At 35.1% G+C, this 22,751-nt stretch overlaps 2 protein-coding genes across 2 annotated transcripts in view; one reads left to right on the top strand and one right to left on the bottom strand.

Annotated features, from left to right (window-relative positions):
- Nucleotides 1-3,723: 3,723 nt before the first annotated feature.
- LOC128217342 (putative RNA-binding protein 15B) lies at nt 3,724-10,358 on the top strand. Its single transcript, XM_052924442.1, is given in 3 exon segments — nt 3,724-6,079; nt 6,082-8,973; nt 9,259-10,358. Coding segments are annotated over 2 exon segments (2,148 nt in total). The 5' UTR covers nt 3,724-3,973; the 3' UTR covers nt 6,124-8,973; nt 9,259-10,358.
- A 3,411-nt stretch (nt 10,359-13,769) lies between these two features.
- Nucleotides 13,770-22,751, bottom strand: part of LOC128216422 (ELKS/Rab6-interacting/CAST family member 1-like) — a 39,012-nt gene continuing 30,030 nt past the window's right edge. The window contains exon 15 of the mRNA XM_052922985.1: nt 13,770-22,381. Coding sequence (XP_052778945.1) covers nt 22,190-22,381 — 192 coding nt within the window. The 3' untranslated portion in view covers nt 13,770-22,189. The remainder of the gene's footprint in view (nt 22,382-22,751) is intronic.

The following is a 22,751-nucleotide window of genomic DNA, read 5'->3' as shown; positions in this document are numbered from 1 at the left end:
TAGATCACAGATTTTTATATTTAAGATAAAAAAATGATCTTTTGTGCATTTTTCTTAAACCGTTAGTAACGGTTTAAGCCATAAAACATTAATTTTCGAACGGAAATCTGAAAATCTACGATCTGATCTTATATCAGCGATCTTACATCATTGGTTTGCAGCTATCTACGCAAATATTTGCCTTTTCCAAGACAATGTTTTTTTTAAAAATTGTAAAAAAGGTCAATCTGTGAGAGTGCAGCTTTAAAGCCACTCTCACAGATTGACATTTTTGACATTTTTAATTGTTTTATCTCAAAATAAGCTTGTTTCGGCATCAATGCCTTCAATTCAGTCACATGCGATAACGTACAATAGAACAGATATCAGTTGTTCGACAAAAAATGCCGAAAACATTTTTCTATAAGAGTTTGGTTTTGATTAAAAAACATCAGCATTAAAATGAAAAACTGTGAACTCATATTTTGTCAGCAGTCTTATATCGCCGGTTTCCAGACATTTACGCAAAAATGGTTCATTCCAAGACAACAAATGTCACGTCCTTGCTACGTTCATGTTGCGTTGGTTGTGTACTCAGTTCTATGTGCGCGTACGTTTATTGCATGCCGCGTGGGAAGGGTTCCCTCAATACGTCCGTGCATATTTGGACGTGTTGTAGTTACGTCTTTACTACGTCCGCCACGTCACTTTAAATGGTCCTGCAATTTGACACATTTGTCATTCGATATCCAGAAGTCAAACAGCGAAGAAAGTTAATATATTTAACGATCATATTTTACCTGTGACCAGCACAGTCGGTGTTAGGACGCACTGTGGGAGTGAAATAAATCCAATGGTTGTATCATGGACGTACCACGCAACTAGCCATTCTTCCATAGGGTATTATGTAACGTAGTATGACGTATCGTGGACGTAGCGACAATTGCATTTGCGTAGAAGGAGTTGCCACTGCATTGTTGCTACGCTCTTGCCGTCAATACAACGTCTCCACTACGTTAACGCTACGTAAGTGGGGATGTTAGTGCGTCCCAAGTAGGTCCTTACAGCATAATATTCGAGTAACGTCTTCGCTAAGTGGTTGCTATGAGCTTGTGACAGTCATTGAGACACAAATTAAAACTGAAAGTTTTATACATAAAAGACATTGGTGAAGATGACATTAATAAGTGTGAATCTGTTTGTTAATTCGAGTTTATCAAGGTCTGCTCGCGCCTATTGGCTGCATTATCGCTTGATCCTGCCGTGACTCCATCACAATCAAATCCAGATATAAGAAGACTTAAAGAAGCAGAGAGAGATACAAGATACAAAACTCTTACTTCTTTGACGTGCTCGGTGTATAGCACCTATACAAAGTTTTTTTCTGGGTTAAACCAGTACCGAATATCACAAAAATCACTATCTCAGTCTCAACTCATTTTACCACATAACAGCATAGAATGATTGAAAATCTTGCATGTTTTTATACTTTTTGAAAATGTATTTTCTCATAGAATGTGTTATTAAAAGATTTTGACAATAAGTCAATATTTCAAAAAAAACTTGTTCTAGAGCAAAAAATATACTTCAGCTATTGTAGCAAGGCAATGAACTGTACTGAAGAACATTTTAGGCTGTAGAATATTCCATTGGAATCTAGACCAAAGGTTTTAACCAACATATTCAATGATAGAATGAGGTATTCTTTTCAATATATTTTGATGTTATATGGTAAAATGAGTTGAGATTGAGATTTGACTTAAAGCTGCACTCTCACAGATTGAACGTTTTGACAACTATTTTATTTTTTGTCTTGGAACGAGCCAATTTTTGCGAAAATCCATGTAAACCAGTTAAATAAGACTGCTGACAAAAAAAAATAGATCGCAGATATTTGTATTCAAGTTCAAAAAATTATGTTGGATGCATATTTCTTAAACCGTTAGGTTTAGGCCATAAAACATTAATTTTCGAACAGAAATATGAAAATCTACGATCTGATTTTTTGTCAGCAATCTTATATCACTGGTTTGAAGCTATTTACTAAAAAAATTCTCATTCCAAGACAAAAAATAAAAAAAAAATTGTAAAAATGGTAAATCTGTGAGAATGCAGCTTTAAGTATTGTCGTAATATCGGGGCCAGTGCCTAATACACCTGTTCCTAGTACTTTACTTTAAATGCCTAGGCAATGGAGCTACTGGTACGATATTTTAACGTATTTTGGTTTTAACGAAGCCGAGGTTTGAACCACCTAACTTCCGCAACCGAATTTTAAGCGAACGCTCTACCGCTGAGCTATAATGTGCGCATGTATTTATTGATCATATTTGGTCTTCAGTCATGATCTCACTACGTTTCATGCTTCACCTTTTTTGCCAACCTTCTCACCATATTATAAAACCTCAATGACTTTGAAATCATTGAAAACGCTGTGAGTAACAAGACACACAGACATGTATGCATAGGAGACTGACTTTTATCGGGTCTGTCTTTTGGTGACTGCATATACACCGGGCTCATATTTTAAAAAAGAGAAAGGGTGTTTGTTTGTTTTTAATTTCTTTAATTAATTGTAAACATGCAAATGAGGTATAAAATTAAAGACAATATGGTTGTTCAAAGTATGACACCTTTCTTAATAGCGGGATGATTCATCATATCATAGTGTCTTTGAAAAAATGAACGTTTCCCAGCGTATCGTACATAACCTTGTCGTACGTACGTCATAGTTTCTCGTCGCCCGATCGTTGTACTTCGGTGAAAAAAGCACGCGTCATACATGGCTTGTGACATTGTACAATATTCTCGAAGTTCGCCACAAATCATGGTCGTGCGTTCACACTTCACTCAATCAAAGATTACCTATCTTGATAACACTTTTTCTTCCAGTTAACTCACATTTATCGAATATTAGTTAACTTTTAATTTTCCCTTTCAAGCAAGCGGGTTGGTGTTTATTCATTAAAAGTAAAAAGAGGGCCGATATATGAAATTCACTTTATATGTTCCTGATTTTTAAAGATTTCCCCCATTACAGTGATTCCTCTGTTCAAACCGATATCAAGGACAGATCATAGGCTATCCAAAGAAAGCTAGGGACGAAATAATAGACGCTATATACAGAAAAAAACGATAGCGACACCTTCAAATTTAGTCTGAACAATCTGAAATGCATGAGTGACAAACGAAAAGGACAAGCGTGTAGATGACAAAAAAATCCCCATCTCAAATTACTTTAACAACAAACTGCTACCATTGCTGAACAAACACCTGATACACCGTGGCAAAATTTCTGATGCATAGACATGCAACCACTGCGAAGTCGCTAAATAGTCCCTCAAATCAGTCACAAGTTGGAAAAACATGACATGGCAAAAATCATAAATTCCCTCAATGACATCGTATAAAGTGAACAAGAAGAAAGATTAAGGTCAGTAAGAGACACTTGCATTACTTTTTAAAAAATATTTTGATATTCATTTCAATATCTTATGTGTATTCAAAGGTTGAAACAAAGACATTGTTTACTTAAATGCATTTTTCAGGCAAAAGTGCGTGCCTAAATGGTCTAATAATATATGCGCTTTATTTCAAAATCGATTACACAAGGGAAGTAACTGGTGTTGTGAGTTTGCTTTCCCAGTTCAATAAATGCCGTTTTGTCCAGCTTTACTTTCGTTCTTGTTGTGTTTTTTTCGATTTCTCTTTGGGTTCAATAGAACAGATCTACTTTTAAGCGTGGTCTTAATTGTGTAAAAATAGTCCTCGTTCTACCAAATAGTTTTCAGCCCTGAACGCTATCAAAATTTACCATTCATTTGTTTTTAATTGAGACATATTGTTTCTGATTAAGACGAATAAAACTTTTCACTTATTTGGAAACATTTTGAAAAAAGGCGCATTGATTTCTCATGTATGCAAATTTATTATGGCGATAGGCTGTTGATCGCTTTTTGGGGAAAAAAATAATTTTGTTGGTGTTTTGCAAATTATGAAGCGATCACAAGACAGGGATGTTTCGCCTAGAATCAAAAGATCCCGTTCAGAATATCTAGGACCTGAGCATGACTTCATCAGAGATAGATATTCATCAGAAAGGGAACGTTCCCGTACTCGCATGAAAGACACCTTTTTCGAGGACGAAATGGATCGCCAACGTGCAAAATATAAGGACGATAGATATGATGACTATCCACCCGCAATGCCAAGAACTGAAACAAGAAACCCTGAGTATAGGTCATTGTGTGTAAGTGGTGTTAGTAGCAAAGTGCCAGACAGAATTTTGAAAGATCAAATGTACAGAGAGTTTGAAAAGTATGGTGAAATGAACGTGAATATCACATTCAGTGGTGATCAACGGGTGGTTTACATTAACTTCAAGTATCCCGAAGATGCTCGTGCAGCAAAACATGACAAGTATAATAAGCTAATTGTATTCGACAGGCCCGTCAGAATCGAGTCTGTGTATAATAAGATACGCAGTTCCAGTCCACCTCCTTATCGTGAACAATTTAGCAGTGGACGTGGTGATTATCCAACGCCTGGGCCTCCAATGGGGCGTGGCTATCCTGGACCCCCAGGCCCACCACTACCAGGACCTGGTAGGGACTTTCACGGACCACCTCCTCCATTCCGCGGAGATTTTCATGGTGGACCTCCACTCCATCACGATGATCATGCTTTTCCTCCACATAACCAAGAAGGAGGCTTTGTTCCAAAAAGAGCTCCAGGAAGTGAAAAGTTCCCGTATCATTTAGATCATAAACCACCTGAGGAAGATGCTAATGCAACTAGAACATTGTTTATTGGCAACTTAGATTATAATATTTCAGAACAAGAAATAAGAAGTATTTTTGAGGCATTTGGGCCGATAGATGAAATTGATATCAAAAGACCACAGAGAGGCCAAGGAAATGCATATGCATTTATGAAGTACTATAATTTAGACATGGCCCATCGAGCTAAAGTTGAAATGTCTGGCAAATACATTGGAAGATTTCAGTGCAAAATTGGCTACGGAAAAATTATACCTTCAAGTTGTATTTGGGTAGGTGGTTTAGGGCCATGGGTAACACCTCAAGCTCTTGAAGCAGAGTTTGACAGATTTGGTGTCATTTTAAAAATTGATTGGCCACATGGCAAAAACTATGCTTACGTTGTGTATGAAAATGGTGATGCAGCACAGGCAGCTTTGAACGAGATGCGTGGCTTCCCTTTGGGTGGAAAAGACAAACGCATAAGAGTAGACTTTGCAGATCCAACTCATATTGGTCAACAAATTAATGATGCACCACCTCCAAAGAGAAACTACGGTCAACCAATGGATGGTGCAAGATACAGTGATGGACCTCCAAGAGATGGCTATTCTGGTCCACCAAGAGAGCCTTTCCCAGGAGGTGATAGGGACGAATGGGCAAGAGAAGGCAATGGATACAGGCCAGGTGACAGGCCAAGGCCAGGTTATGAAGATTTCAGGCCTTCGCCAGGTGACAAAAGAATGTCTAGGTCTCCTGGTAGAGATTATTATGATCGCAGGAGAGACGATTATTCACCTCAAAGAAGACGCTCTAGATCCCCAGAAGATATGTCACCATTAGAAAATATTCACTCATTGTCTGACCTTTCTAAGAGGTTACCTGTGGCATGGAATGGTGCTTTGGTACTAAAGTCCAGTGCGTTTCCAGCGAGAATGCATGTGGTCAGTGGAAATGTGCAAATCGTTGACAGATTAATGCGTGATCCTACAACTACTGAGACTCCAGCTTTGACTATCAAACAGAGACTGCGTCTTGATCCCAGCAAAACTGACGATGTTGCAAAGCGTGTTCTGCAAGCTGGTCCAAGAAACCATTGCGTGTTGATAGCGTTCCCAAGCTCGTTGGAGAACTATGATGATCCTGCACGAAATATTCAACAGCGACCGCTGAAGAATCTGGTTTCATACCTTAAGCAAAAAGAGGCTGCGGGGGTTATCAGTCTTCCGCCCTATCCAACCAAGGACAAAGACAATGTTGGGCTTCTTCATGCTTTCCCGCCCTGTCAGTTTGGTTACGAATATCTACTTCGCCGGGCCCCAAGCTGCCAGCAGATTGCATGCTAGATGATTACATTGTTGTCGTTGTTGTTCGCGGGGCTGCTTAAAAATATAATCTACTGTGTAGATTTAGTTACCAACTACTTTTGACAGTCATTGTTTATCTGTAAATAAGATTTTTCCTAAACAAGGATCAACTATAATCATGGTTGAATTGAACAATTCTTTGTTTTATATATAATATTATGGTTTTGTATGATTTTATTATTACTTTGAATGGTAAAACATGGTCTCATGAATATGATTATCAATAACATGCAACTTGATGCATATTTATTTAGAAATAATAAGTAATTGAATTTATTTTACTTTTTAAAGCAAGTTTTACAAATTGTGACTTGGTTTCCAATTGTCGACAGATGTTGGCTGTTAGGTGATTATTATTTAATTGATTTTTGAAAAATGTTACCCTTTTTCTTCTTTCTGATATGTTGTGGAAAGAGACACATTAATAGAGTAAATATCTGAATGTGAAATTAAGAACCTGTATTAAGTCTTGAGAGCTATTTCATTTAAACATATGACCCACATGGGGAAGGCACTTCTAAATAATGCCACCACTACACAAGCATATTTACCGTGGGATATATGTTTTACTGGAATAGCCCTTATCTGTCATTGCCCGGTTAACAAATTTTAATGTGTTGCTGAGGTTGCATACTTCTGGTTTCGTGGTCAACATAATACTTTGTCCAATGAGAAGGCAGTATACTTCACAATTGTCAATACATGATTTTTTTGAAATTCAGCAGTCATTAATTTTGCTTATAACGAGGCAAAGAGGTAGATATAAACATTTGAAATGAGTAGTTTACACAATGTTAAGTAAACCACGAAAAATGTTCAAGATTGTTAGAATGTACATGCACAAAATAAATGGTTATAAAATGCACTGTCTCATCAGACCATTTATTTTGGCATGTACATGCTATTAAACAACCTCCATTATGTAGTAATTTTAAAATAAGCCATTTGAACTGCAATATTTAAAGCTGCACTTTCACAGATTTACTGTTTTTCCAACTTTTTTTTAGTTTTTGTCTTAGAATGAGCAACGTTTTGGGTAAATATCTGCAAACCAGTGATATAAGACTGCTGACAAAAGATCAGATGGCAGATTTTCATATTTCCATTCCAAAATTGATGTTTTGTGGCTTAAACCGTTACTAACGATTTAAGAAAAATGCATAAAACATCAAATTTGGAGAGGAAATATGACAATCTGTGATCTGATATTTTGTCAGCAGTCTTTTTACACTGGTTTTCAGATATTTACGCAAATATTTGCTGGTTCCAAGACAAAAAATAAAAAAGTTGTCAAAATTCAATCTGTGAGAGTGCAACTTTAAAGTAATGGATGTTTATAGATGCTTAGCTCTTTCATGATAATCCAGATAATTGTAAATTATTGAATGTGGTTATGTGTATGTAAACTAGTTAGTAAAAAGGAAGGTTTTTAAATATCCTTATAAATTGAAATATTTGTAGCATAGTTACAAATCATGTTTTGATACGTCTTATCATTGGTAAACACCGTCTTTTGTATGTTAAAAGCAACTTTTTGGGTTGTCACAAATTTGAGCTAATGTGAATCATTAAATGAGTGATATGTAAGATGGATTAACATATGAAGATTTTACAACTTCATTAAGGCCATTCTTCAAGTTTAAAGCATAAAATCAAGAAGTTGTTTTACAAACTTTTATCTCTTAAAGGACTTGTTCACGATCTTACGTTGGGAACATTTTTTACACTGTAGAAATTCATATTTTTACTTTCATGAACAAAATCCAATTCGCGGACGTATCCTTATTAAAATAACTATATAAATCCAAGCCTAATATAATGAAGTTTTCAACAGCATTTCTTTATTGCTTTTTCTGCAAAATAAAGCCATTTTCTGTCACATTTATAAATAATGAATAACAATAGAGCTTTTATTTAAACTTTTTATGGTGAATTATAATTGAAATAAGTATTTATTAAGTGTTTCACACAAACTTTTTTCAATCACTGGCCCTTAAAAATGTGAGCATGTCTCATATAAAGAACAAAAGATTTCTGCTCATTTTGATTTTAAAACTGCTTATTTTCATAGGCTAGAAATGATCAATAATTGTATTTCCAATATCAACTTGTGGAAGTTGGTAAATTGACAGGTTTATTGAATGAGTGTGTTTATACATATCGTGATTCTTGTTGTGTTTTCTTATTGGTTAATCTGACATTCAAAATTGTATATGAGTAGAAAATCAGGTTTCAATGTAAATTGTTATGGATATTCTGTTATTATTTTAAATGATGAATTTCTCGTTAACAACTTATGTTGCCTCATATATATTTTTGTTGGAAATTCAATTATTTGAAATTTAGTCCGATAGTTGTGTTATTCAAGTTAAACTTGGGACATCAAAATTCTGTACAATTTTCATAAGAGTTTATAGAACTATAAAAACATTTTGTTAATACCTACATGTACATGTACCTTAACATGCATTATTATCATGGGGATATTTAACTATATTTGTTGAAACTTTTTTTAATATGTATCACCCGATTTCATCTTATCTTTGTTTGGCTATGTTTAAGTTGTACATAACAACGCTACGTTGTACTTGTAAACATAACAGTATATTCCTTTAATCTGTCAATTTTGTGAACAACATGATCATGTATATTTCCGATGAGGCTTCAGGTTTTTTCCCAGATGAAACTTGAACTACACCAAACCTGGGCGACTATGCATAATCTTCTGTGGATGGCAGAAAATCCTTCATAGACATTCAGCTGGCTTTTGGGACTTGGGGGCTTGAGTTCCGGCTTGTATTCACAGCTACCAGTTGCAGTTTGGGCACTATAGAATCTGCTGTCATGGTTGCCAAAGCTTAGACTAGCAGGTTGATATTAAGTTGGATTTGTCTAATTTGCTTAAAATATTTTTTAATTTTCGAGATTATCCATCGAATTTCACTCTCAGCTTGAATTTGAAATCTGATGAATGACACCTTTTTAAATTCAATTTAAATGGTTACAGATATTTAATATAAATTGATGCTGTATTGTTAAAGCTGGCTTAAAATTATATAGCATATCATGTATTTCTTTCTCCTTCAAGACAAACATGACTTGCTTGTCTATTTTCAAGATCGTAATATACTTAAGCAAATTTTGTTCCTTTTCAGATTGCCGATTTTCTGGTGCGATCAAAGTGAACAATGTTTTACAACTTGTACATCTAAATGGCGAAGAATCATGGCAAACAAAGCCCATGATTGTCATCGGCTTTGAAAATCATGTTACATAGAGAAAAATTTACAGGAAGGACAATCTTGGAAGTTTCGTCAGATAGACTTATGTTCGGAAAAGTTTTACTTGTGGGACTTCTTATCTAAGACAGTGTGCATATTGTGTTAGGGGAAATGAGAGAATTATTTTATGAGAATGTGCTTTTATGAAATTAGGTTGTGTGTGATTGTGTTTCAATGTGCAAAGTTTGTGTTAGGTAACCTTCCATATTCATTTTGTGCTTTTTATTATGTGAAATATTTTGAATCAAAATTGCGACCACTGCATTATTCTGGGAGGGAATTTCAGATGTTTTGTGGAGATCCTGATTCCATAGATGTGCAGGAATATAGTGATATAATCTTGTGGGCTTGAGTTTCTCAAAAGTGAGTGAAACAAAATTGTGATGCACATTTGTACATGTAGGTAACAACCTTTTTGTCAAATGTTAAGAAGTCTTTTTGGGATGACAAGAAAAGTTTCAAATCATCTGGGATTCAACATCAAGTTTTAATGTTTAAAAAGTATATTATTAGGAATGACGGAAAAGTTTCACTGTCCATCTGAGATCCAACAAAGTTTAAATGTTAAAAAAGTTTTTTTTAAGGAATGAAGGAAGTTTCACTGTTCATCTGGGATTTAACATAAGTTTAATGCTGTGCGTCAAGTGTTTTAACCCATACTGCTTGAAGTATTTTAGAGGCTTACATACTAATCATCTCCTTTAGCAACCATATTCTGTGTCTATCTGTGTTTGTGCTGAAAGAATGGGAATCATTAGAACAAATAAACCCTTGAAAAAGTTAATAGATTTTCCTTAAAACGCTGTGCCAAATGTGTGTTCTACTGATTTTATAGTGATTTGTTTTAACCAAGAACCCTGACACCGTAAATATGGAAGTGATCAGTTTTATAATACAGATTCACATTGTGCATGGGAAAATATGTGATTGTGGTTATACATTGATTGTGCAAAGAATAAAGTGCAAGCTAGTTATCTTGGTTTCTGGCCCAATAATGATGCTGTTTTTCAAAGTATTTGTGATTTAGAAATGGTGCAGTTACTATTGTGTTCAAATTGGTGTCTCGGAATGATATTGTGTCAGAATTTACACGCTGGAAAGTGTATGGCAAGCGCATACTATCCTTCATAAAGGAATAGTGCTATTACGCCTGTGCTCAAAATTGGTGTCTCCGATTGATATTGCATCAGAAATTACACTCTGGGAAAGTGCTTGGCAAGCGTACACTATCCTAGATTTAGGAATAGTGCTATTACACTTGTGTTTAGTTTGTGTCTCAATTTGATGTTGTGTCAGAGATTACATCATGTGCATCATTGCATTCCATATACTTCTGCCCGAGGAATTAAATTTCACTTAGTGGAGTGTAACCGGCCTGGTAAGAAATATTACAATTGGTGCTAGGGCCTGCTATAGGAAAAGGAGTGCGTTAGTGAACAAATTCTCTTGTGATCTGAATAGAGGAAAACAAGTTTCAAAGCATTTGTCTGTGATAAAGAAACATGCTATGGTGCTAAAAATGTGTTCAAATTTGGAACAGTGCTCAGTTTTAACTAGTCCACAAAATGATTTTACATTTTGTTCTGCTATAAGTCTAAAAATTACTTTTGTAATAAAGCTGCAGTTGTCTTATTTATTTGTGTCCCACCCCGGTAACGCTCTGTTCAAAGAAATTGGTCATCTGATAAAGTAGAAACCGTATTTAATTGATTAGCATGTTCATGAGAGGGTTTCCTCATGGTACTCTGTCTGGCTTTTCCCAGTTCCCCACATTTCTTGATAGATGTTAAATTTTCATCTTGTGGCAATGAGCTCAATTATACACTATTGAGCTAGTCTGTGTTTTAAGGAAAATGGGAAAGGTACTATATTGTTGCCATTGTGTTGTGGACATGCAAAAGACATTACTAAACAAGTTATTTTAAATTCTGTCCATACAAGAAAAAGTTACAGCCTGGACATCACAACCAATACTCTGTATCCTTATATGCAGCACTCCATTGTGAATAAACACCTAAGTGTGACCTTGACCTTAGAGGTATGGACACGGTTCTTGCACGCGACACGTCGTCTTGGTATGTCAAACACATGTGGCAAGTTATTTTAAAATCTGTCCATACAAGGGAAAGTTACAGCCCGGACACGACAACCTTTACTCTATGTCCTTATATGCAGCATTCCATTGTGAATAAACACCTAAGTGTGACCTTGACCTTAAAGGAAGGGACACGGTTCTTGCACGCGACACGTCGTCTTGGTATGTCGAACACATGTGGCAAGTTATTTTAAATTCTGTCCATACAAGGGAAAGTTACAGCCTGGACACGACAACCTATACTCTGTCCTTATATGCAGCATTCCATTGTGAATAAAGACTAAGTGAGACCTTGACCTAAGAGGTAGGGACACGGGTCTTGCACGCAACACGTCCTCTTGGTATGCCAAACACATGTGGCAAGTTATTTTAAAATCTGTCCATACAAGGGAAAGTTAAAGCCCGGACACAAGTTATTGAGCCGGACACACGGATGGAAGGAAGGACGGACGGACGGTGCGATTTTAATATGCCCATCTTCGGGGGCATAAAAATGTTCAACATAGAACTAAACATTATTACATGACAAATGGTGGATATTTAGCTAGGCCCATAACTCTGGCTAGGTCATTGTTCAGTTCTGCCAGTTGGTTAAAAAAAAATCCCAAATTAGCACCTCAGCCATCTTGTTGTGCATTGCCTTTGGTTCGACATGTACATGTACCAATACCTATAGTACCGACAATCTTTAAATAAAGATTCAACACGTTGGTACCTCAATAAATCATTGTTAAAGAACCACCAAACTTGAAACTGAGTTTCAACACATGGTACCTCAATAAATCATTGTTCAAGAACCACCAAACTTGAAATCGAGTTTCAACACATGTGGTACCACCATAAATAATTGTGTGTAGCACCAACAATCTTTAAACCAAGTTTTAAAACATGGTTTCTCAATAAGTTCTTGTTTATAGCACCAACAATTTTCAAGACGTGGTACTTCATTAGTCATTGTCTTTAGCACCGACAATCTTAACACCAATTTTCAACACATGGTACTTTAGTAAATCATTGTTTATAGCACCACCAGACTTAAAGCTGCACTCTCACAGGTTGAACGTTTTGACAACTTGTTTATTTTTTGTCTTAGAATGAGCCAATTTTTGCAAAAATCCATGGAAACCAATGATATGAGACTGCTGACAAAAAGTCAGAGCGCAGATTTTTATATTTAAATTCCAAAATTGATGTTTTATTCATTCAAGCCATAAAACATTAATTTTTGAACGGAAATATGAAAATCTATGATCCAAATTTTTGGTCAGCAACCTTATATCATTGGTTTGCACATATTTACGCAAAAAAAAAGTTGTTAAAATATTTAATCTGTGAGAATGCAGCTTTAAAAACCAAGTGGTGGCTTTAATATTCTCCAAGCAACGAAATCGTATCTTGTGTGTGAAGCATCTTCATACTATGGTGGTAACTTCTGCCAAACAATTGAAATAAATCTGACCATTAATGACAAAGATATGTACTGGACCCAAACTATTATCAGCAAGGCTTATATAGTAAACATACGAAGTTCAGAAGGTTGCTGTGACCTTGACCTTAAATGTAGGGACATGGGTCTTGTGCGCCACATATCCACATGCTATGGTGGTCAACAATTAAAAACCTGACCATGAAAGAGAAAGATATGGACCAGACACAATCTATAATCAGTAGCAAAACAAAAGTTTGCCTTGACCTAAAATGTAGGGACACACAGTCATCCACATGCTATGGTGGTTTCTTCTGCCAAATAGTTTTGATATCCAACCATGAATGAGAAAGATATCGACCGGACAGACCAATGAACACATACTAAGTACAGAAGGTTGCAGTGACCTTGACCTTAAAGGCAGGAGCACGGGTCTTGTGCACTACACATCTGCATGCTATGGTGATCACTTCTATATAATTTCAAAATCTGACCAGGATTGAGAAAGATGGACCAGACAAAAATGGAACAGACCGATAGACAGTTGTTACCATGTGCATGATTCCTATGTAGTCCCCACTTCACTTTTTGAAGCAGGGATATAATTATAACAAGCAATTTTGACCAGTGACTTGAAATGTGATCTTAAAAATCTTTCTACATATCTGGGAGGCATTTCACCAAGGAACATTCATACTTAAGTAAGGTAACAAATTAATGGTTCTTGATTAAACAGCTTCCTGGATCCTGCTCGCCCACAATGAACACCAAACCGCCACTGTGACAACTATGTCATGGGCTCGTCAGTAACTGCAGGTACCACAGTACACGCTTGATAGATGCATATGCACAACAAACACCCTATTGAAATTTAACATTTTAATGTTGAAATGTACATAGTAAAATAATGATAACAAATGCATATGGTATAAAATAGAGGCAGGTCACTGTTTACGAAGCGCTAGGTACACAACATTGGTAAACCATGCACAAAGGGGGGAAATACAGTATATAATGTAATATGTTTAGTTATTTACCACAGGTACATGTATAAGAATATATACTTGAGGCCATCCTTATAAAAACGTTTGTTTGCAGTGACACTTTTACGTTGGGTTACATAGGCATGACCCAAACTTTCGTTGCGTTGGAATAGCATGACCAAAACTTTCGGTGGGTTGTAAACGCATAACCCAAACTCTTTTATGAGTCATATTTGCATGACCAAAACTTTTGATGGGTCGTTCTCACATAATCCAAACTTTTTGGCGGGTTGGATGGTCATGATTAAGTCACAACATACTTAACAGGATTACGCAGCCTTGCGGTATTTGTTGTCCACATTTTTGTCACACTGCAAACTATTTTTTAAACAAAGACAGCATTGGGAATAAAGCATGGTTATAGATATAGAAATAAATACATATGCATAATTAACTGTTACGGAAATGAACACCAGTGCAAAATCATTATTGCAGACAAAAAAGAGTAGGGAAGGAAAAAATCAATGACAAAATACACACAGTTATAATTAAGTTGGCAACACCCACAAATGGTCATGAAAGACGAGGCATCTTTAACGCTGGGGACAAGTATGCATAAAGCTTGCATTGGTACAAATATGCACAAGCCCATTCTCATCCACCAGAGTGATGATGTTATGAGATAGATTTATCATTATCAAACCTCTGATGCACGAGAATGCACACGCTCTGCACAGGGTAAATTATTTTCTGTAGCTTGCTAAAAATCTTAAGGGCTTGATAAAAATAAAAAAGCACTGGCTTTTTCATACTGAAGACTTATTCTGATGACTGAAATTGAATTCAAATAACATTATATGATATACAGCCAGTTGATTTCATTTCATATCTGCCCGGTTAATTTCTTAGAGTAAATATATGGAATAATCATACAAGCAAATTTACATGGCAATCACAGAATAATGATGAAAAATACTTGGTTTTTAATAAGCAGTGTTAGTGTTTGAGAAGTTTATGAATAGCCGCTTAAAAACATCCTCGGCAACCCAGCATTTTCATAACATAGGATACTCTGGGCAAATTGGCTAAGGAAACTTAGTAATGATTGAATATTCAAAAGCGTTTCAAAAAAAGAAATAGCTGTTAAAAAAAGGAAAGAATCTCCTTTGTGAAGACCTATTAGCAAATTTGGCAAAAAAAGGTGATGTCCAGTCTAAAACAATTTGAACGGAGATTTCATCAGGGACTTCTCAGCCATTTCCTAACGGCATGAGGTGTGCCTCATGTGACCAATCAAGTGGCTAGGTTTCACCTAAAAATTATTCATGAGAATAAGATTTTTCCAGCTGATTTGCCCAGGGTATCATTTATGTTATGAATATGCTGGCATGTGGAGGATGCCTAGAAATAGAAGTAAGACTCGTGCAAAGAATTAGATCATATTTATATGAGAAGATTTGACATTAAAAAAAAAAAAAAAAGACGATATCAATATCATACAAAATGGCACATCTTGATTATATATAATCATTACTAGTTTAAATATCTGAATCTTACACATACATTGATTAAAAAAGTACCATTCAATTGGAGAGATCACAAGTCCAAAACCTTCGATAATCAAATTCAGGCTTTTTCCCTTCCTATAAATTACATCACCCATTATATCCAAAAGTTAACATTTTAAACTAACACATATTAACTATTATTTCAAAACACAATCATGAGTTGTTGTTTTTTTAATTTTGCAAAATCATACACATGACACTATGGGAGATAATTCAGCAATAACTAAAGCTATAGTGCTCTGCATATTGCCCTCTATGCAAGTTTCTTTGAAATCCCATCAGTGGTTTTTAAGTTATTCTTCTGACAAGGTTGTGTTGGACAGACAATGCCCTGACTATATTGACTCACTTAGAGGGGCATCAAAATTGGCAGTTTGTAACTCGACTTGTTGGCAGTTTGTAACTCGACCTGTATCTTTGAGACTCCACATGTGTACCAAAGATTATTTAGCACACCAAGCCTTTCATGAATTATCTTCCAGACAAAACAAACAGACCAACTAACAAGCTATCTCCTATATTCCTCCCCAAACTGTGTTTTGTGAGAGAATAATTAATATTTTTGCAAAAAACATCCTCCAAACAAACTTTTACAATAATTATACACCAAAATGATGAATAATATCATTACATAATTACAGCAAAAGAATCGCAATGCATCTCTATTGACATGTATAAATATTTTTATACGTTTGTTAAACTATGTGACCAATAATTGATAGAACATATCTTTCACTGTGTATACTTCTTTTACAGGTAAATGGTCATGGACCAACACATTTTAAAATAAGCTATAAAAATATTGATAGAAGTAAGTACAAGTATAATTTGTTACATCGAGTTAACCATACATGCATCTTATAAGAAAACAATAATTCCATACTGTTACATACAATGATATAAACATGCCTTTTATTGCAAAATATTACAACCTCTTAATGGGTATACTATATATTTATGAAATATAACAACCAAACAATGGATATATTACTATACTAATCCATAAGTAGAGCTGTCACAGGAATGACAAATACCCCAACCCGCCATCGGGACACTGTAATGGTAAACTTTAATCATTTGCCCTTTCATCACTGTATTTTTTTCAAATCTGGCAACCCTTTGATGTGTAATTGTCCAGACACTGTAATTTTGGCATATTCCAAGTGAAAAGGGGCCATTTCTCCTTCAGATATTTGTAGTTTGTGACAAAAGTCAAAGTCTACCTGTTATTTATGGTGTTTTAACATGTGCATCATTTTTTTTTAATTCATCACCCTTTACATGAGTAATTGTATGGACACCATATTTATGGCCCTTAAGTTGAAAAGGGGCCATAACTCCCTCAAATATTGGTGGGTTGTACCAAATAATCAAATTTGATCTGCAGTTCATGGTTTAAGATGTGTACCAAAACTTGTATAAAATTGTTGAACTTTTCATGAAATTTCTGTTCAGACACCATATTTTTGGCAAATTCACAAATGAAAAGGGGCCATAACTCTATCAACACATGTAACTTGATATTTATTGCTTTCCATGTGTACCAAAATCATTGAAATCGGTCAACCCTTGAGAGAGTTATAATCCTGAAAAAAACACCCAGATCAATAAGCTCCTATATACCTTCCCAAACAAGTGGGGGTATAATCAAATGTTGTTGTTTTTTAAATCCAACAGTATACTCTTGAAACATATCTGTTACACAAATTCATAAAATTGCACAATTGAAAAGGTAAATTATATAAGACATATGTAAGGTATGGTTTTAAAAACTAGATACCTATTCTTTCAAAAATAATATAGTTATAATGGATTTAAAAACGAAACAAAAACAACCTTAATCTGAAACATATACACATGTATTCTACTTCATAACTGTGTGAACACGACATTGATACAGGATGATAGAGGCAATACTAGTCAGTTGAGACTTTTTAAGTCTATATAACATAAAAATAAGAAAACAACCTGACTACAAAGCTTTTGACCTTGCTACATTAAGAACAAAATGGAAAAGTGTGAAGATAAGTGTTCACAAATGCTCGTCTGTGGTTTTTCAGTAGAAAAAGGGGTGTAACTCAACAATTTAAAATCCAGAGTTATGGACCTTGACATTGATCCCTGGCAACATATTATCCCTAGCAACATGTGTATAAAGTTTTATTTGAATATCCTGGATAGTTTTTAAGTTCCTGCCAAGACTGAAGTTTTTGCACTACAAGGATAACAAATCCACGGTCATGACAATACATCAACTGTTTTTCTTCTAAAAGCGATGGGCAAAAATAAAATAAAATATGAAACGATATCCTTAATACAAACTACTGGCACCAAAAAAGGTTTCAAGATAAGCTCATGGCCTAAATCATAGTAAACCACTAGAATGCGATTGACATGATGCTGAAGTCAGTTTAAGTCGGGGCCTTAATTTTCATTGGTTCAACTTTTCTGATTATAACTAAAATCAGGGCTTCTTGGCATCATGTCAGGTTGCAGCTGTATTTAGACAAATTCAAAATACATGTCCGCAAAAAAAACCTTATAAACAACAAGTGTGAACAATATACATATCAGTGCACATGTGTTCAAGTTAAACAGGCAAAATTCACAACATTTCAAACCGGTTCTAATAGAATTAGAATTCTGCCCATTAGATGATTGTGTTGCCTGTTAGGAGCACTCATGTTTTTTCTTGTGAATGTCACTTTGATCTTTGGCCTACTGGCCCCAAAATAAATATAGAGCATTAAACTGACAACCAAGTTTGAAGTCTCTACAACAAGTTGTTCAAAAGTCACTGGAAACAAAAATGTGATGTGGCGGATGACGACACTGGACAAAGTAATCCCAAGCTTTGCTGTCGACACAACTACATGAAAAATCATAATATCACAGGGAATACAAATTTTTGTAAACATTACATACACAATGATTATTTGTTGAATGAAATGGCACAGCATATTTAAGTGGCCGATCCATAGTCAATTCAGGGAAGCTCTAGCCAGGGGTCGTATTCTTATCCTTTCTGATCTTAGACATGCCTGATTGATTCCTATCAGTCCATTGACCAATTTTTGTCCAATCAAAACACTTAATCTAATCTTAAAACTAAGTGAAATCTACTGTGGTTATTGAATACACCCCCTCGGCTACATTCCCTATGTGCCCAAGACCCACTATGTAATAAAAATGATACTCTTACTGAAATCCTATCATTGTACTCTTTAGAATGACTTACATAATTCAACAACAGACTTCTAAAAGAATAATACAGAATATCTTTCAAATCAAATGCAACAAAGAGATTCGAATTGGCACCAAGCAATGAAGGGCATTTATGTAAATTAATTATAAGTTTAAATGTATTTAGCCATAGTAACACTTCCCATTGTTTTATTGTAACCATGCATAAACTTGTCAAGTTCATAGCTTTACTTTTTGCATGATTAAGCAAATAATAATTTATAGTTAAATCACAAACTTTTTCTTTAAATCATTAAAACAATTTGCAAAAAATAATTCAACAACAAAGTGCAAGACAGACATATCTCCTCTTTTTATATTAAATTAGAACGGTTTTGCGCCATCCTCAAAATAGAGCATAACTTTCAAATCACTTGCAACAAAGAGATTCCAATTGGCACCCTGGTATTACCTCACTTTATGTAAATTAATTATAAATGATTATCTACTTAACTTTTTTTAGCCAAAATAAAACGACACATCTCATAATGGTAACTATGCATAATAATGCCGAGCTAATTTCTTCAGAGTAACCGTCAATACTAATTTTATATTAACTTTTTGCATGATTTCCACATGCTTACACTTAACATAAAGGCAGATGTTTTCTTAAACACACAAAAAAGCAAAAGAATGAAAATTATTACTTTGCTACAATGTACACATACTTACAATTACATAGATATATATATACATATCTGAGAACTGATAAAATTGTGACTTAAACACCCTTGTAGGTCCATATAATGCCACTAATACCATTTACATGAGAATCGTGATATAAATGTAGCACGCATAATAAATATTGCACATCTCCATTAAAGAGAAAAAACTAAACTAAATTGCTATCAGAACACCAGGGCCTAATTCCTCGAACCAGTTTAAGTCCCTTACAGGATTAAGCTAAGTTCAGTATTTTTCTTTCTGGTATAACTTGTGTTTACATTCTTAATTTGAAAAGACCTTAAAAAGGCATTCATTTTTATGACAAATCACAATAAACAAATTTCATTTTGTAAAAAGAGTTTAAATTAGGACATTGGCTAAATGAAATACAAGCTTATTATGATTAATCTTTCTCGAGGAATTGGGCCCAGATGGTTTATCCTAATGCATACATGCCATATTTCTAAAAGGCTTCCCATGGGATTTTGCCCTTAAGTAGGCGATTTTCATCGATTGTCATTAATTGCTCCAGTGCGGCCATTTTTTTTAGTATTCTTTTAAAAGCATTTTATCAAACAACTAGCGCTTGTTTTTGACTGGATAGCGATGTATTGATTTATATGTTATAAAGGAAATGAATTGTATTTTAGTCTATGCACACAAAAAACATTCGGGGGATAAACGCCTCCCACTTGGGAACCTGGAGATGGGTAAAAATCTCCTGGAATTAATATGGCATGTATGCTTATGCCTAATATCATGTTCATAATATGGTTATATATTGGAAACAAGATAGAATCTTTGTCTATTTGGTAACAAAATGTATAAGACATATTCCTTTTTGTATTTGCGTGATATTGTGTTATCATGTTAGACTTTCTAATTATTTTCTTTCCAAAATGTAAACTGAATGAAAGAATAAGGGGTTTACAATAATACAAATTTCATACTTTGTGAAAAATAACAAACATATGGCAAGAACAAATGTGGTATGAAAGATCATTTTCCTTCTAATAAAGACAACAAACAGGTTTTGTCACAAGAAATACCTGTATTATTTCTTTTTCTTCAAAAACTAATTAAACTAGAGCTGTCACAGGAGTGACGAATACCCCCAAATGCCGCCTGGACACAGGAATGGCAAACCATTCCTTTGAAAAGAGGCCATAACTCCAAGGTTACTGCACACTGCATCTTCTTTTATCATGCATGTATTGTTTTATTTAAATCTGTTGGGTAATTTAGAAGTTACACTGCTGACAAGAAAAACTAGCCTTTCATGAGTTATCGTCTGGAAACCGTTTTTCTATTTTTAGTAACAGTGACCTTGACCTTGGCCCCACCAGCCCCAATATCGAACTTGACCTGTATCTTCTGATGTTACACCTGTGTACCAAAAATTGTTTAAATCTGTCTAGCCTTTCATGAGTTATCGTCCGTAAACCGTTTTTCTATTTTTAGTAACAGTGACCTTGACCTTGGCCCCACCAGCCCCATATCGAACTTGCCCTGTATCTTCTGATGTTACACCTGTGTACCAAAAATTGTTCAAATCTGTAAAGCCTTTCATGATTTATCGTCCGGAAACCGTTTTTCTATTTTTGTAACAGTGACCTTGACTTTGGCCCCACCAGCCCCAATATCGAACTTGACCTGTATCTTCTAATGTTACACCTGTGTACCAAAAAGTGTTCAAATCTGTCAAGCCTTTCATGATTTATCGTCCGGAAACCGTTTTTCTATTTTTAGTAACAGTGACCTTGACCTTGGCCCCACCAGCCCCAATATCGAACTTGACCTATATCTTCTGATGTTACACCTGTGTACCAAACTGTATCTTCTGATGTTACACCTGTGTACCAAAAAGTGTTCAAATCTGTCTAGCCTTTCATGAGTTATCGTCCGGAAACCGTTTTTCTATTTTTAGTAACAGTGACCTTGACCTTGGCACCGACAGCCCCAATATCGAACTTGACCTGTATCTTCTGCTGTTACACCGGTGTACCAAAATTTTTTCAAATCTGTCAAGCCTTTCATGAGTTATCGTCCGGAAACCGTTTTTCTATTTTTAATAACAGTGACCTTGACCTTGGCCCAACCAGCCCCAATATCGAACTTGACCTGTATCTTCTGATGTTACACCTGTGTACCAAATTTTTTTCAAATCTGTCAAGCCTTTCATGAGTTATCGTCCGGAAACCATTTTCTATTTTTAGTAACAGTGACCTTGACCTTGGCCCAACCAGCCCCAATATCGAACTTGACCTGTATCTTCTGATGTTACACCTGTGTACCAAAAATTTTTCAAATCTGTCTAGCCTTTCATGAGTTATCGTCCGGAAACCATGAAAACCGACAGACCGGCAGACCGACCGACCGACAAGCTCACTCCTATATACCCCCTCAAACTTCGTTTGTGGTGGCATAAAAATGTATAATTATAATATCTTTTGTTGAAACAAATTTTAAGTATTAAATACTGCATGCTTTAATATGGCATACTATTATATACTGATAAATTAATTTATCTGTTGAAAATGAAATTATCAAGAATTCAAAAATGTATTGATAATTTATAAACAAGCAATGTTGATGATCTATAGCAGTATACAATGCCCTCTTTGGATTGACTGCAAACCATTGAAATGTACAAAAATGTTTCGGAATATCAGAGTTGCCCTAATACTCATTGAAAAATAACATAAGCATTTAAACCAAAGGAAATTCATTAAAATTTTCAAATGATATTGCAGAAAATATGTTCGTATGGTTTCAAATATTAAAGCGATTCATAATGATTTCTTAAATACTCTACAAAATAGTGTTATGTTTGTTCAACATGATTTGTATCTACATCTGACGAGTCTTTACTAGATGGTGAAGTCTGCGTGGAAGATTTCTGGTCGTCACTTTTTCGACGCTCGTCAGCCCTTCTAGTTGTCTCAGGAGTTTTTGATTTTGATCTCTTGTTGTGGCTTTTACTTCGTTCCTGGAGGTACCGCGTTCTGTTTTGAATCTGAAACAATTTTTTTTTTATTAACAGAGAATTTGCTTTATACAATTGTGAACATGTGGACTACTTTTTGTGCTATTTGTCAAGCAGGTATGTGTACATGTGGACTACTTTTCAGTGCTATTTGTCAAGCAGGTATGTGTACATGTGGACTACTTTTTGTGCTATTTGTCAAGCAGGTATGTGTACATGTGGACTACTTTTTGTGCTATTTGTCAAGCAGGTATGTGTACATGTGGACTACTTTTTAGTGCTATTTGTCAAGCAGGTATGTGTACATGTGGACTACTTTTTAGTGCTATATGTCATTCAGGAATGTATACATTGTACAAGTTTAAGACAAAATGTACATTATAATAAGGACGGGTATTTA

This window comes from Mya arenaria, chromosome 14 (genome assembly GCF_026914265.1).
Source record: "Mya arenaria isolate MELC-2E11 chromosome 14, ASM2691426v1".
Taxonomy (NCBI): domain Eukaryota; kingdom Metazoa; phylum Mollusca; class Bivalvia; order Myida; family Myidae; genus Mya; species Mya arenaria.
The sequence above is the reverse complement of the archived record's forward strand: the minus strand, read 5'-3'. Positions and strand labels throughout refer to the sequence as shown.